Raw genomic sequence first — 17,490 nt, forward strand, 5'->3', positions numbered from 1 at the left:
ATCATTTTTCTCAGTAATTAAATAATCCAATATTACAAGTACTTGTTGGATATAGTATGTGAAACTTTGCTTTCAGAAACTGATGTGCCCCCCCTTGTACAGCAATAACTTCAAACAAATGTTTCTAGTAACTGTTGATCAGTCCTGTATATCGGCTTGGAGGAATTTTAGGCTGTTTCTCCTTACAAACTGCTTCAACTATGGGATGCTGGTGGGCTTCCTTGCTTCAGGTCTTTCCACAACATTACTATAGGATTAAGTTCAGGAGTTAGACTTGGCCATTCCAAAACATGAATTTCTTCTTTTTAAACCATTCTGTTGTTTATTCTTCTGTTTTGGATATTGTCTTGTTGCCTTATCCAACTTCTATTAAGCTTCAGGTGACAGACAGCTGCCCTGACATTCTCTTGTAAAATATCTTGATACAATTTTGAATTCATTATTCTGTCAATGATGCAATCTGTCCAGGCCCTGAGACAGCAAAGCATCCCCAAACCATGATGCCCTTTCCAATATGCTTCATAGTTAGATTGAGGTTTTGGCGTTGGTGTGCTTTTTCCTCCAAACTTAGCAATGTGCATTTCTGCCAAAAAGTTTAACTTTTTTCTCATCTATCCAGAAAACATTGTCCCAGAAGTGTTGTAGAACATCTAGGTGGTCTTTTGCAAACTTGAGACATGCAGCAATGTTTCTTTGGAGCAGTGGTTTCTTCCATGGTGTCCCTCCATGAACACCACTCTTGTTCAGTGTTTTTCCTTTGGTGAATGCATGAACAGAGACTTTAGCAAGTTCTCGAGATTTCTGCAGGTATTTTGCTGTTACCCTTGGGTTCTTTTTCACCTCCTTCATCATTGCACATTATGCTCTTTTGTGCGATCTTTGCAGGATGCCCACTCCTACGGAGAGTAGTAACAGTATTGAGTTTCCTCTATTTGTAGACAATTTCTCTTACTGTGGACTGATAGACACTCAGATCTTTAGAAATGCTTTTGTCGTCTTTCCAGCTTTATGCATCTCTACGATTCTTCTAAGGTCCTCTGAAAGTTGTTTTGATCAAGGCATGGTGCACATAAGCAGATCTTTCTTGAGAAGAGCAGGCTCGTCAGTAACTTGACTTTGTGTGTCTTTTTCACAGAGCAGGGCACGTCTTCAACCTAGACCTCCAATTTTATCTCACTGATGAGAATACCCGGCTCCAAATAGCTTTTGTAGAAGGTATTGCTCCAGGAGTTCACATAATTTTTCCAACAAATTATTGTAATATTGGATCATTTTTCTCAATAACTAATTGAACAAGAATGTTTTTTTGTGTTATTTATTTAATTAGATTCTCTTTGTCTAGTGTTAGGACTTACATGAAGATCTGATCACACTTTAGGTCATATTTACACAGAAGTAGAGAAAATTCTATAGGGCTCACAAACTTTCTAGTGCCACAGTACATATATGTCACTACATACAACTCCAAGATTCATTTTCCTGCGGGCATACTCAGTAAATCTATAGAATAGTAACTGTAAAAGGATCAATGAAAGATCAACTAGAGCGCAGAACACAACAAGCTGTGCAAATGCAAAAATAAATATTTGGCAATATATAATGAGAATATGAGATAGCAAGATAAACAGTTGTGGGAACATCTCAATGAATGGGCAAGTGAATGTAGTTATCCCCTTTTGTTCAAGAGCCTGATGGTTCAGGGGTAGTAACTGTTTTTGAACCTGGTCATGTGAGTCCTGAGGTTCTTGTACCTTCTACCTGATGGCAGCAACGAGAAAAGAGCATGGCCTGGGTAGTGAGCAACTCTGATGGTTGCTGCTTTCCAACAACAGTGTTTCATGTAGCTATGCTCAATGGTTGGGAGGCCTTTACCCATTATGTACTAGGCTGAATCCACTTCCCTTTTTAGGATTTTCCATTCAAAGGCATTGGTGTTTCCATACCAGGACGTGATGCAGCCAGTCAATACGCTCTCCACTACACATCTATAGAAGTTTGTCAGAGTTTCTAATGTCATGCTGAACCTCTGCAGACTCCTGAGGAAGTAGAGGGGCTGTCGTGCTTTCTTTGCAATTGCACTTATGTGCTGGGTCCAGGATAGGTCCTCTGAAATAGTAACACCCAAGAATTTAAAGTTTCTAACCCTCTCCACTTCTAATCCTGCAATGAAGTCTGGTTGACCTCTGGTTTCCCTTTCCTGAAGTCTACAATCAATTCCTTGGTCTTGCTGACATTGAGTGAGAGGTTGTTGCTATGACACTACTCAGCTGGATTTTCAAACTCCCTCCTGCATGCTACCCTCTAACCTACTCATTTAGTTATTGCATTTCTGTGGCTAGAAAACAAAATACTGCAGATGCCAGATGTCTGAAAATGCCAGGGGTACACACCTGTGGAGAGGGAAGCAGAGTTTGTATTTTGGGTTGATGATCCTTCATCAGAACTAAACTAGGATTGATCCACTATTTGATTGTAATAATGGAGTGAGGACATGATGTTACAGATTGGGGTAATGTACATCTTTTCTGCTGCTGATGGTCAGTGGAGTCTTATTGACGCCTAATTTTGATCTGTCAGTCCTGTTCTTATCCTCCTGTGCTACTTGAACTTATTTTTTTAAAATCTGACACCATGTCAGCTTAAATGTTGTACTCATGTCCTCTGTAAGGGGACCAATAACTTTCTGAAGCAACACACAAAATGGTGGAGGAACCCAGGAGGTCAGGCAGCTTCTGTGGCCTTTCTGATGTCTCCAAAAACATTCTGACATAGGGTCCACTAAACAACAGCTGATAGATTTATTTCAGCATTTCTATCATTTCTGCTACTTATCACTGACTCCACATATCTCTGATGACAGTAGCTTTTCATGGCAGGTCTTCGCTAATGTCATCAATGCTCACAATATGAAAACTTCTCTCTTAAATAAAAGTTTAAATCTTGTGGCAATGTAATAAGGCTGCTTTCCCTGATAATATACCAATCCCCTTTCTCATTTCCATTGCTCTTCTTCTGTTATTATCCTGCAACCCCTATTACCTCAGTTGATTGGGATGTTTTATGCCAACGTAACTTGTAGAAGGAACAATCTATTATCTGGTTGTCAAGGCCCAGTGTTTGGCTGAACTGCTTGAACTGGTTTAAACCAGTCCAAGTCACACAGAACAAAATACATTACCTAGGTCACAAGGCTGAAGGGAGTGCTGTAAAGCAATACTGATACATGCTTGAGAAACTGAGACAGGTGAGTCAGATGACCTTGAGCCAACAAAATTGAAACATCATAGATTGATCCGATAAGGAAAAGAATATGATTGGTGGATTTTGGGAGCATAGATAGTGATAACTCTGGAAACCAACAGTTGCAAAAGTGGATGATCACATGTTGAAAACATGGAGATTACATCGGGTTTGAGAATACTTGGCCAATGTAGACTCCTTCTCTTGGGTATTACTATTATCTTTCCTCTTGCCATCTTTTGTCTCTCTGTCTCACTCCTCTTTGCTATCACTAGCCCCACCTCTTCTCTTACTTACTCTCTCACAGATTGTTTCTCACACACAGACATGCACGTTCCGACACACCATTTCTCCCTCCTCCATTTCTTATTCATTCATATCTTGCCTCCTTTTCTGCAAGAAACAGGAGAAATATTTGTTTCTGGTACAAAGCACACAGTATCATATCACTCAACTTATCTGGCCAAACTAATCATTCAAGTTGGATAGAGGGATGTTTATGGTCTAACCTCCTTCCATCCAATTCCATCAACACATCCTTCTATCCTTTGTCCATCTGCTGCTTGCTCTTCATCTCAAGTGAATCGGAGATTGGGTTTATTGGAAAGACTTCAGCTGCTAGATTAGTGTTCTAACTTTTTATTATTGCTATTTCAACATTGTTATTCCAATTCATATTTTTATACAATCCTTAAACAAATGTTTTCGATCAGTGAAGCAACATTACTGAGATCATTCCCCAGCCCTGAATAATAGTTTGTTTTCTCTCCAGATTCAGCTTTCATCAGTCTTAATGTATGTTTCAGCACTTAATATTAAAATCATGATATTAACAATAATGTTGAAGTTCCTAGAGCTCACATGGTTGTTAGTTTTTTTGATAATCAACACATGAGAGTTCATGTAATTTCCTTGGCAAATTTAAAACATTGCAGATTCAAGCTGCTGTAGTCCTACATCATCTCTAGAGTTTGTAGATAAACTAATCCTCTATGGAAAGTATTCCAGTCATGGTGAATTTCTACAATCATTCTGCAGGCATCCTTCCTATAAAATATGACACAGATAGGAGTGTTCATTTTATCATTGGAACACGGAGAAAAGGCTAGGTACACAATCTGGAGCAAAAAAAAACTGCTTGGGGAGCTCTGTGGGTTAAGCAGCATCTGTAAAGGCAAGTTCAAATTTATTGTCATAGGCATATACATGAACATGGTGCCATTACTGTACATGAAAATGAGCTTTTTGCACATTGAAAACATGACAAACATAAGTTAATATAAATCAATTAACATAGATTATTAATTTAGAGCAAAGGGGCTGTATCAAGACTGTATCAGGATTAAAAAAGACTGTTATCCATCTGTTGATTTTTTTTTAGTATTTCTCAACGTTCAAAGTAAATTTTACTATCAGAATGCATACATGTCACCACATACAAACCAGAGATTCATTTTCCTGCAGGCATACTCAACAAATCTACAGAATAGAATACAACAGGATCGATGAAAGATCAACCCAAAGACAACACACTGCAAAAGCAAATATAAATAAATAGCAATCAATAACAAGAACATGAGATAACAAGATAAAGAGTCCTGAACATGAGATCATTGGTTGTGGGAACATCTCAATAGATACGCAAGTGAGTGCAGTTATCCGCTTTTGTTCAAGAGTCTGATAGGGAGGGATAGTAAACCGTAATTGCATAAAAACATTAACATCCTCAGATCTCTCAAATTCCTCCACATTTTCCCACAGTAGCGCATTTCTTCTTACTCCATATTCTTCAGTACATCAGAGTCCTACAAAGATGGTGTTGGGTGAGCAAGTGCAGGAGAGTAGTGCAATCAGGAAACACAGAAATCTGAAGATTTGGCTGCTGCCCTGTTCAATCAAATTGCCAAACAGCGGTACCATATTCTTTACATCGCAAAGTCTGTTTACTCATCTCCATATCATGTCATGTCAAATACAACAAATGTCTGGTTAAGATTAGTGCAGTATAATTTTTTTACATCAATTATATATTACACCACAAAAAATAAATAAATTAAACCCAAATTTATCTGATCAATGTTTCCGATGTAATCAAGAAATTGGTACTTCTTTACTCTCTACTTGGTCTTGTTTTAAAATTCAACCTTTTTTGGACAAATTTAAGAGTTTTATTGGAACACAACTTCCACATAATCCAACATTATTTTTACCGGGTGATACTGAAGGGATAAAACCGAAATCCAAATTGAATAAATATCAGAAAGAATTCATAAAAATTGCATTGACAGTAGCCAAAAAGGCTATTGCAGTTACTTGGAAATTGGATTCATACTTAAGTATAGATCATTGGAAGAATGAAATTTTCAGCTGCATTCCACTTGAAAAATTTACTTATAATTTAAGAAATAAATATGAAATATTTCTGAAAATTTGGTGCCCTTATTTACAGAAGATAGGATTAAATCTATAGGTGCTCCGAAGATAAAATTATTGGTTATCTGGGGAAAAGAATAAATATATATACTAAAGCTATTATGAGCTCCATGGAGCATGTGGGGATCTTCCAATATCCAGGCTTTCTTTCTTTCCTTCTGTCCTTCCTTCCTTCCCTCCCTCCCTCCCTCTTTTCTTTTTCTATAGGGATATGTTAGGGGAGGGGGGAAGGGTTGATAATTTTTTTTTCTCTTTCTGCAACCTATTTGAAAATTGAATTAAATTTTTTTTAAAAAGGTAAATTTGGAGTTACAGAGTCATAAAGAGATGGAAACTTAACTTTCAGTTCATAGAGTGTATGCTGATCCTTAAGCATCCACTTACACCCAACCTATGCTGAATCTTTTATTATTTTCCCCACCTTCTCATAAATCACAACCCCCTACCCCTCACATCCGCCAGGCTCAGTGAGCCAAATGTCCTTATTCTATCTTATGGTCTTGTAGGGGATTGGGACTGAGAGGGAAAATGGATTAGCCATGATGAAATGGCAAAGCAGACTCAATGGGCCAAATGGCCTAACTCTGCTCTTACATCTTATGGCTTAATATTCACGTGCACACTGAGGGCAACTTAAAATGGATTATCAACCTACAAATGCATACATGGGGTCCACAAGCTCCACAGGGATGCAATCCAAAGTCAGGAATCAACACAGGTCTCTGGTGCAGTGAGGCTGAGTTGGATATAGGATATGACATCTGGTGATTCTTAAAAGTTTTTTACCTTTAAAATGTTGGGATTGACCCTAAGATCTTATACAAGCAAAACACCACTAGGTCATTGAACTACATCTGCTGCTTGGATGGTGTTGATTAATGATCAAAAACAATATTGCAAATTTGTAATAAAAAGTTTGTTGTTGTTGATTCCGATTATTTCTCCGCATCTGGTGTCTTTGCTTCAACCACTCCCAATCCTGTGCAGTTGGAATAACTCATATGTTTTGTTTTACCAGCTTTTAAATATTCTTTTACCAGATCATCAAATTCATTAAGTAGACTTGCTAGCAAAATGGACTTGAGTTGATCTGGTTAATATCACGTAAGCTTCTCTATCCAATGGTAGCATAGCAGTGTTGGAATCGGTTTTTTATGCTTTTTATTAGATATTTGTTGAAGACTAAATCTGTAGTTTCTTTTTTACTGACACAATTTGTATTTTTAACAAACTCATAAACTTTTTTACAATATGTGGTGTTTTGTCCCCTCTTATGGGCAGAAATGCAGTATAGTAGTTACATAATGGTTTGTCACCTTTTCATTTTTAGTTGGCTAAGTGTTAGTACATTACACACTTGCTACGATTATATAGTCTTTGATTGGATTCTCTTATCTATGGAATTTGTCTTATCTGAATTATAAAGGTGATAGATTTTTCTAAGTCACCTTTTTCATCTCCTTTGAATCATTATTCTTTTGTTTGCTTAGTATCGGTTCCTTTGCTTAAACTTTAAAATAAACAATCATGAAGAAACCAAGTTTCACTCATTCTTGGACTCCAAAAAGAACCTGGGGACCAGAAAATCTCCAAAATCCAATGGCAGTTAATATCAGAATCGGAACTATTCTTCAATCTTTTTTATTAATTTCCAAATAAAGAATATACAAATCGGAAGAGGAGTTTAACAAGTAGATAATATAAAAGACATATAAACAGCAATAGAAAAAACAAAAAGTATATAATATCAAAATCAAATAAGTAAAATATTATGTTGTTATGTATACAATAGACAAAAAAACTACAACTCCTCATAACAATCATAAAAAAAATTTAAAATGTTATGGATAAGGAAAAAAACCCACTAACTAAACTAAAACGAAAAAAGGGAAAGAAAAAGAAAGATTGGGCAGTCCAATTGAGGATAAAATTAGAAAAAAAAGAGAGAAAAAAAACACATCCTTCCAGTCATCTCTGAACCTTCATGGATAAGGATTTTCCCCAAAGAGAATAAAGAAGAATGAATAAATAAAAATAAATTAAATCATGTGAAAATATTGAATAAAGGGTCGTCAGACTTGTTCAAAATTAAAGGATGTATCAAATGTCCGGCTTCTAATTTTCTCCAAGCTTAGACATGACATAATGGAGGAGAGCCAATAGAAAACAGTAGACAGATTAGATTCTTTCCAATGTAGCAAAATAGCTCTCCTAGCCAGTAAAGTTGAAAATGCTATCACATGTTGGGCAGAAGCAGACACTTTGTTTGCTTCCTCTGGAATAATCCCAAAAATTGCTGTGTGGATTAGGTTGAACATCCATATCTATAACTTTAGATAATATTCCAAACACATCCCTCCAAAAATTATTTAAACTTACACATGACCAAAACATATGAGCTAGAGTAGCCATTTCTGCAGAATCAGGTTTATCATCACCGGCGTGTGACGTGTAATTTGTTAACTAAGCAACAACATTTCAATGCAATACATAATCTAGAAGAGAAAGAGAAAACAAAAAATAAATAAAAACATAAAAATAAATGAACAAGTAAATCAATTACATATATTGAATAGATTTTTAAAAATGTGCAAAAACAGAAATACTGTGTTTTAAGAAAAGTGAGGTAGTGTCCAAAGCTTCAGTGTCCATTTAGGAATCGGGTGGCAGAGGGGAAGAAGCTGTTTCTGAATCACTGAGTGTGTGCCGTCAGGCTTCTGTACCTCCTGCCTGATGGTAACAATGAGAAAAGGGCATGCCCTGGGTGCTGGAGGTCCTTAATAATGGACGCTGCCTTTCTGAGACACCACTCTCTAAAGATACCCTGAGTACTTGGTAGGCTAGTGCCCAAGATGGAGCTGACTAGATTTACAACCTTCTGCAGCTTCTTTCGGTCCTGTGCAGTAGCCCCTCCATACCAGACAGTGATGCAGCCTGTCAGAATGCTCTCCATGGCACAACTATAGATGTTTTTATAACTCTGTTAAGCGCCAATGACCTGGGTTTAATTCTACCACTGTTTGCAAGGAGTTTGTATGTGACCAAAAGTATTTTGTCCAGTGCTCTGGTTTCCTCCCACATTCCAAAGATGTACAGGTTATTAGATTAATTGGCCACATGGGTATAATTGGGTGGCGCAAGCTCTTTGAGCCAGAAGAGCCTGTTACTGTGCTGTGTCTCTAAATAGAGTAGAACTTTTGTGTTATTTGGTAGCATATATGTTTATATAATCCTTCAGTACATCACAATCAAAGAGTTTTTGTTGATGCTGACGGTAGGAATTGTTCATGGCTGGCCAATATGTTTGGGCATGTTGCTAAAGTTGTTTCTTCTTTCCACCCACCTCAATGGCCACAAAGCACACCTAATGCAGTAGAGCCCCTCCTCTTTCTTGGCTGCTCTGCACTCTTATGCTCATGATGCTCTAATTAACATAGCCAATCAGAAGCTAAGGTGCAGTTTGATGGTTATTAACAGTCAAATAAAAATTTCACCCTAACCCAAGATTTTTATTATCAGTAGACAAAAGTGGAACTGTTGTGCTTCATGTTGTGGTCAAGGTGATGAGAGACATAGAGAAGCTGTCAAAATAGGGGTAGGATGGGTTCTGGAAGCTGAGACACTGCTGAGATCAAGACCTCCACGATGGGCCTCAACAGTTTAGATGTTAGGGACTTGAATTTAAGGGAATTTGCAGATACAATGAAGAAGATTGGAAAATTGGAGAAGGTGCTGTGTAGACATTAGTGCATGCAAGTGGAGTTTGGGGAAGATAAATTTGTAGGATAAATAAGGGATTTACTGGATGATGATTCTTGTCTTGCACTGTATCAGAAATGCACATTATCCCTGCATTGTCCAATGGTGAAGATCCCAGCACAGTACCCCCAACCTTCCTCTCTCCAAAGCTATTAAAGAAGCTTTGAACAGACAATAATGTGAATCAGAATCAGAATCCTTTATTATCGCCAAGTATGAGGACACATACAGGGAATTTAATGCCAGTTTCCCTGATCTCTCTCTGTACAGAATTAAAAGCAAACACAAACAATAGTGCAAATAATCATAAACTATATACAATGAGGTTCACCTCATTGAATGTACAGGTGGACTTGATTTATAATAGACTAAAATTCAAGTCTTCCTAAGACTGATGCCGTACGGAAAGAAACTGTTCTTGTACCGATTTGTCCTGGCATACAGTGGTCTAAAGTGCCTACCAGAAGGAAGGAATTGGAACAGGTGATGTCCAGGGTGTGATGGGTCTACAATAATGCTGCTTGCTCGCTTCCTGACTCTAGATGCATAGAAGTCCTGGACTGAGGGCAGCTTCACACCAATAATCCTTTCCGCAGCCCTGACGGTTCTCTGGAGAATTCCATTCAAATGCAGAAAGTATTTCAGAGTACAAGGGCACTTCTTGCTTAACCGTGCCCAGCTGAATTTTTGAGTGCCACAATGTGACTCTGAAACAGTTACACTTGCATTCCACTTTGTCTACAACCCATTTTCAGTGTCATTGGGCTAGCAAACTAATACCATGGAATCTAATTTCTAGGCGCACATTCCTACAACATTAAAACACAATCCTGGATATCGGTCAAAGGCAGCAGGTTGTGTTTGTGTGCTGCATAAGGTGTTGCACAGAATTAAATTGAGCCACAAGAGGAGGTATTAGGTCAGTTTGGCCCAAAGTCTGTATTAATAAATTCTGTTTTGTCTCTATTATTTTTCCAGACCTATGAACAAAATGAATGGTTAATCCATTTGGCTGGACGACTTCTGATGAATGATAGCCTTGTAATGTCACTAATGGAATACAACCCATTTCAAGATGGAGGACCACCAAGGTAAGAAGTCCTAACCCTGCTTCCTTCCATCATTTTGTGTTGATTTGACGGTGAAATGTCTCCTCGTTGTAATCTATTAATCTCTCATTTGGCTTTCTTTAAAAATTCAGTCTTTGATTGTGGGCTTTGCAGGCAGAGCAAACATTTATTACCCCTACGAAGATGGTAGTTAGTGAGTTTCCATCTTGAAGCACCCAATTCAGTTTGTGCAGAGCTGTTAGGCAGGGATTTCCAAGATCTAGACCACAGTTCCTTATTTATATGTGTATGCAAAAGATAAAATGCTGCGGCAACAGTCTGCTGGAAGAACTCAGTGGGTCAAACAGTATCCATGGAGGAGAAGAACTGTTAATATTTTAAATTGTGACCCTGCATCAGGCCTGTTTGCTCCAGATTCTAGAATCTATAGTCCCTTGTGTGTTCATACAGTGCTGTGGATTGCAATTCACTCACTAACGGTATTTTAAGAGTTGATCATTACTTCATCTGTTGTGATGCACACCAGCTAAGTTTTTTTTTAAATAAAAGGTAACAGTTAGGACATTTTATGCTTTTGCTTACACACTGGTCCTGAGTGTTTGCTAAAGTTCCATCTGGGATGCAGAGAATGAGTATAAAAGCCGAATTGATCTGTAATTAGACTGGGCCTAATAACACCGGCAACATGGAGCCAACATACTCCATGGGGAGACCGTTGAATGAGAATGAAGTGTATAAACAGGTTGTTAAATAACTTTAATATTTGTTTTCAGGGGATTCATTTCCCAGTGTAAAAAAAAGGGTAAGACGATACCACACAGAAAAAGCACCCAAAAAAATGACTATAAGCCCATGGTTTGTTTATTTAGTGAATGAATGAAAGTGAAAGGCCAGACATGACATTTGCTGATGTTGCTGTAGGATTATTGAACATGCTTTATGGTTTGCGTTTCTGACCTGAGTCATTCTAATATTTTAAGGTACATGATACAGTGTCAAATTATTCGATGTCCATTTAATATAAAAATTTACTAGCTGTAGTATTTCTGTTCTTGAAGAACCAGAAGTAACTAATTTAAAATAGAAGTTTAAGCTGTTTAATAATAACAGTGCTCATGGCACCTATTTCACCAATCAACAGTGGTTGTGTTTGTTGATTGGCACCATTGGCACACATCCGGTACTTCAGTGAGTTATATCAGCGATTTACAAAACTATGCAAGCCAGGAAGACCTAAGGTTTCAAAGTCAAAGTCAAGTTTCTTAGCAGTGTGGAGGAACAAAGGGATCTTGGGGTCCATGTCCATAGATCTCTCCAATTTGCCATGCAAGTTGATAGAGTTATGAAGAAGGTGTATGATGTGTGGACGTTTATTAGCCAGGGGATTGAGTTCAAGAGCCATGACGTAATGTAGCTTTATAAAACCGTGGTTGGCTCACATTTGGAATATTGTGTGCAGTTCTGGTTGTCTCATTATAGGAAGGATGTGGAAGCTTTGAAGAGGGTACAGGGGATATTTCCCAAAATGCTTCTGGACTAGAGGGCATTTTTGACTGAGCTAGGGCTTTTTTCCCTTTGGACCACTGGAGGATGAGTGGAGATTTGATAAATGTGTACAAGATAAGAGGCATAGATAGAGTGGATAGCCAGCGACCTTTCTCCCGGAGCAAAAATGGCTGATACGAGGGGACATAATTTTAAGGTGATTGGAGGAAAGCTTAGAATGTTTGCCAGAGGTAAGTTCTTTACACAGTGATTGGTCGATATGTTGAACACCCTGCATGAGCAGATACTCTGAGGGCATTTAAGAAACTCTTAGACTGGTTCATGGATGATAGAAAAATGGAGGATTATTTAGGAGGGAAGGGTTAGATTAATCTTAAAAGTAGGTTAAAAGTTTGGCACAACATTGTGGGCTGAAGTCCCTTATTGTGTTGCATTGTTCTATCTTATATGTTCTAAACATAAAATTGTACACAATTTTTACAAGAAAAAATTCTGTGAAAACTTGTTTTTTTTTGTTCTAAATATCACCAATTATGAAATAAAAATCAAAGTCCATTTTAGTACAGTGATGAAAGTGGTCCTTGTGTTGCTGAACTGTAGTGATTAGGGTTGTACTGGTTTGTTCAAGATTTTAAATGATTGAAGGGAAGTAGCTGTTCTTGTACCTGGTGGTGTAGGACTTCAGGTTTCTCTACCGCTTGCCTGATGGTAGCCGTGAGAAAATGCCGTGACCCAGAATGTGGAGATCTTTGATGATGGTTGTTGTCTTCTTGAGGCAGTGCCTCATGTGGATACTACAATGATGGAGAGGGGAAGTTTCAACTGTAATCTGTGTTGTGGAGACAGACCTCAGCTCTAACTTATAGAGGTTTGCTGCCAATGCTGATTCCAGCTCTTGGATTGATGTGATACCCACTGTATGCAGGATTAGGCCTTGTCGATTAACCATTTGACACCATTACTACTTCTGTGTAAACTGGGCTGGTAGGATGTGCTGAAGTGAGATTAACAAATGAAGGAATGGGGAAATGGGAGCATTCCAATGGAATATGTTGTCCTAAATGTGAAATACTGACCTTGGTTCTGTTTGCTTTATGAGATTCAGGGTCCCAGGCCTCCCTGAGGCCTGTGCACCTAGAAACACCTAGGTTGATAAAACACCTCGTGACGCATTGACCAAATGCCAATTTTCAGATGAAAGGTGAAAATTTCTTCACTAAATATACAACATTCCATACCTCTTTTTGAAGAAGAGAAAGATATACACTTGGCATTAATTCCTCTTCATCTAACATTGCTTTTGCTGGAATCACTGTGTGCTAATTGACCTTCCTTATTACAGCAGTGCTTTCAAAACAGAGTTGGTTGAAGAGCTGATCATTTTGAGATCATGAAAGGCATTGTTTTTTCTCCTCATTACTTTCTTATTTGTCTTTTGTTCCTTTTTGTTCTTCCCTTCCCCTTTCCCTTTTCTATTTTATACCTACTTATTTTCTTTTTTCTTTTCTTTTTTTTTAATGTGGTTACTTCTTTATTCTGTTAGCCAGGAACATTTGCTGAAGAGAGACTGAAGGGAAAAAAATATGAACAGCAAAGCAAAATAGCCAACATCCCCATGACATAACTCACAGACTAAATTTTAACAAATGATTTGTGGTTATATTATATATTTTTAAAAAAAGCATAAAGCAATGTTGAAATAATCCTCATAAGAGTAGCTTGAAGCAATAGCAGTTGTTGGAGCATACATGCAGTAATTTAAAAACCAGACAGAAAGACTAGAGATAAAGAGGATACAACTTTTTGTCGGGGGCGTTTGGACTTACAGTAACTACACGTAAGTAGAGAAGATGTAAAACCCTGCTTTGCTCAATTTTGCTCTTGAGTGTCCAACTTCCTGTTGGACCATTAATCCTGACACAAGACATGATTACGTTTTCCCTCCAAAACCTCCCAGCTGCTGTTTAGGAGCAGCTGCTACCCTCTGGAATTAATTCCAGCTGTCGGGAGTCTTAAGCAGTAAGCATAACGTTACGAATATAGCCACGTGTTTTTTAGTTTATGTTGCATTTTTCTTCTGTAAGTTTTTTTTTCCCAGGTAATTAGCTACTCTTTAAAAGATTGATCTAACTTTTCAGAATAATTTCTACCCTTTTTGATGTTTTTTCAGAAGGGTACTGAAAATTTTAAAAGCAATGTTGATCAAGCTGTTTTTAAAGTTGTTCTTGCTGTTGTACAGTAATTAATCTGTATTTAACCAAGCAAGACGTCTATACAAATCTTGATCCAAGTTATCTTGCAATTTTTGCAGCCAGTTATTGTAATAAAACCATATGATCAGTAATTAATGGGTTAAAGGTTTTAACTCTTTAAGCATTGGACGTATTTCACCTCTTCCAAAATAAACAGTCAAAATCAAAGTTAAGTTTATTGTCATATATGTGCAGGTTCAATGAAAACATCCTTGTGGCAGCATCACAGGCATATGGCATCATACAATCAGCATTCACAAGAAACCATAAGTATCATTTTTGCAAGAATTAAATTACAATAAAAAACTGTCCATTTTAGTGTAATTGATCAAAGTGGTCATAGTGTTGTCTGGTGATAAGGATTGTGCCACTTTGTTCAAGGACTGAATGGTTGAAGCTGATTTTGAGCCTGGTGGTGTGGGACTTCAGGTTCTGTATCTCCTGCATGGAATAGCCCAAATATTGGGGGACTTTCGCAATAGATGTTGCTTTCTTGACACAATGCCTCCTGTAGATACTGCCAGTGGTGGAGAGGGATGTACCCATGATTTATTGGGCAGAGTCCATTTCTCTCACTTATGACTGTGATATTCTTTGAAGTTCATTCTGAAACTTGACTGCAATTGAGATATTATTAAAATACCATCCCTCTGTGAACTACAAACCTTGCTGTAGGACAGTCAAGGAATAATTCTGTTGCTGCACTAATTTGAACATGTTAGAACATACTAAAATAGGAGCAGATATAGACCCTCTCAGCCAGTTTCCCAGAACCCACAATTTTCCCTTCTTTCAGAAATGCATACACCAAATGAGCACTTTTCCTCAAACTCCAGGGTAGAGAAATCCAGAATTCCCATGCACATCAATTTTTAAATAAATACTTTCTAATCTTGCAACACTGTCCCCTCATTCAAGATTCTTCCATGAATAGAAATATCTCAGCATCTACCCTGAAGACACAAGTGACAGCAATTGCTGGAATCTGGAGCAATAAACAACACGCTGGAGGAACTTGGTGAGTGCAGCATCATGAAAGGAACTGTCAAAGTTTTGGGTCCAAATATCAACAGTTCCTAACCACCCACGGATGCTACTTGATCCACTGAGTTCTTCCAGAGAGTTGTTTGTTGCTTAACGTCTACCGTGTTGTGCCCCGTCAGGATTGTGCATATTTCAACAAAATCACCCTTCTTGTAAAATTGAGAGAATATAGATCTAATTTCTTTAGTCATAGTGCTCAAATCTTTCAGAAGCAGTTTGGATCCTGGAATCTGAATTTGCTGCTCTGAAAATATAAGTAAATGGTATTCAGTAAATCCAATTGAGAAGTGCCAGGTTGTTGTAAAACCCAGAGAGGTTTTCCATGTCTTTTTCCTTTTACTTAGTCAGAATCCAGCCCCCATACCAATGTATAGAGTTTCAACCATCCTCTGGAGTATCTAGGTAAAAGAGTATCAAAACCAGTTGCCACCACTTCTTGCAGCATAGGGGATAAACAATAAAGCCAGCCTTGGTATCTATACCCAAATTGTGCAAAAGAATCTGAAAGACCATTCCTAATGTGTGAGCCTGGCTAGTGAAATTTAATACTGAGTGCAGCTCCGAAACAATGTTAACTCTATCCAAACTGTCATTACTACGATCCAAGCTGGAGCTTCAGCTAAGTAAAGAAGAATCAGTGTTTAGAATCATGCTTACCTTGGTTTCACATCTGTTTGTATTCTGGTTTAACAAAAACCTTTCAAACTCAGTTCAGAATTCACTGGACTATTTCTTCAAATCTTTGCTGACTTTGACAGCTTGAATTTTACAATTATGCTCCTATACACTGGACTTCTGCTTTCAGAGAAAGTAGTTTGTCTCTGTCTGTGTTACCCTGTTTTTTAATCACGTTAAGTGGATGCTCTTAACCTTCTAAACTTGAAGAAATATAAGCCTGATCCATTCAACCTCACTTTAGCTCTTTTTACCCCAACACCTCCTGGTGGAGCTGTACTTTTGTCTCTCTTTTCTGGAAGAGTGAAGATTGTTGTGAAGATGACCTTTCATTTTATGCAGGATCATAACAAGTAAGTTGCCTTCAAACTTGGATAAAAGTAGCCATGAAATTTCAGAGTTGGAATAATGCCATATTTCTAATAAATCCACATATTTATTTCCTAAGTCAAAATAAAATTCAGTAGCTAATATGGAATACCAATTTGTTGCAACTTTATCATGAGTCATGACATAACGTACCCACTGGCTTGCAACAGAAATTATTTTTAAATTAATCATATCTGACACAGGAATTAAATAATAGGCAATAAATTCAATTTTTACTTCAATGTTGTAGCTATGACATTAGAAGGCTAATTACTGACTCTTTCTGCCTGTTGATGTATTGGACAAATTTCATTCTGCCTAATGAAAAATAAAACAGATGTTAGAAATCTTAAATATAAAACACAATAGATTAGACAACATCTGTGGAAAGAGACATATACAGTAGGAGAGGAATATATTTTATATCTGAGACCTTGCATCTTAACTGGGAAAGAGAGAAAACATATTAGCTTTCAGTAACAGAGAAGTGAGGTCGGGATGGGTGGAAAAAGAAGGAATATCTGGTAGTTTGAGATCAAATGGGTTAATGTGGCAGATAAAGCAGACTATACTTTGTGTTATGTGTTGCTAATAGCATGGCTTTGGACATACCCTTATATAATGTTTTTTTTGTTTAGATATACTAGCCTTACCCAAAAAACACTGAATCTCTAATCTGTAATCACTGTTGGTGATGATACTCAGCCTACAATCAGTAAGCAGAAACAGGAGACTAGTTTGTCACAACTCAAAGTTTAGTGTTAATTGCAGATTTTATTACTTTTCACACCCATACCCAAAGCATAAAGGTGGCCCTTTGCACTGTCCCTTATAAAATTGCTGTTCTTGTAAAAATTGTATGACAATTTATGTGTAAATTATGTTTTTCTTGTGACTGCTGCTTATTTGATGCTCTGTACTGGAGATGCTGCTGCAAGTATGATTTTCATTGCACCTGTACACACATGATTTGTGTTTTTGTGCAGGGGGGAGGGGTTGATGGTTTTCGTTGAACAGTTTCCATTCTTTTCTTTGTTTCATGGCAGTCTGAGAAGAAGATGAATCTCAGGGTTGTAATAGTTTGAATCCTTTGAGTGTAATTGTGCATATGACAATAAACTGGACTTTGACTTTGAATCCTA

The 17,490-nt window shown here is 37.6% G+C and overlaps 1 protein-coding gene across 3 annotated transcripts in view; it reads left to right on the forward strand.

The window, feature by feature from the left end:
- lmf1 (lipase maturation factor 1) overlaps positions 1-17,490 on the forward strand; it is a 649,165-nt gene that overhangs the window by 620,080 nt on the left and 11,595 nt on the right. For all 3 annotated transcript variants that reach the window (XM_059979755.1, XM_059979757.1, XM_059979756.1), the window contains exon 8: positions 10,411-10,523. In XM_059979755.1, the coding sequence (XP_059835738.1) occupies positions 10,411-10,523 (113 nt within the window). The remainder of the gene's footprint in view (positions 1-10,410; positions 10,524-17,490) is intronic.

Source organism: Hypanus sabinus, chromosome 9, assembly GCF_030144855.1.
Source record: "Hypanus sabinus isolate sHypSab1 chromosome 9, sHypSab1.hap1, whole genome shotgun sequence".
NCBI classification, from domain to species: domain Eukaryota; kingdom Metazoa; phylum Chordata; class Chondrichthyes; order Myliobatiformes; family Dasyatidae; genus Hypanus; species Hypanus sabinus.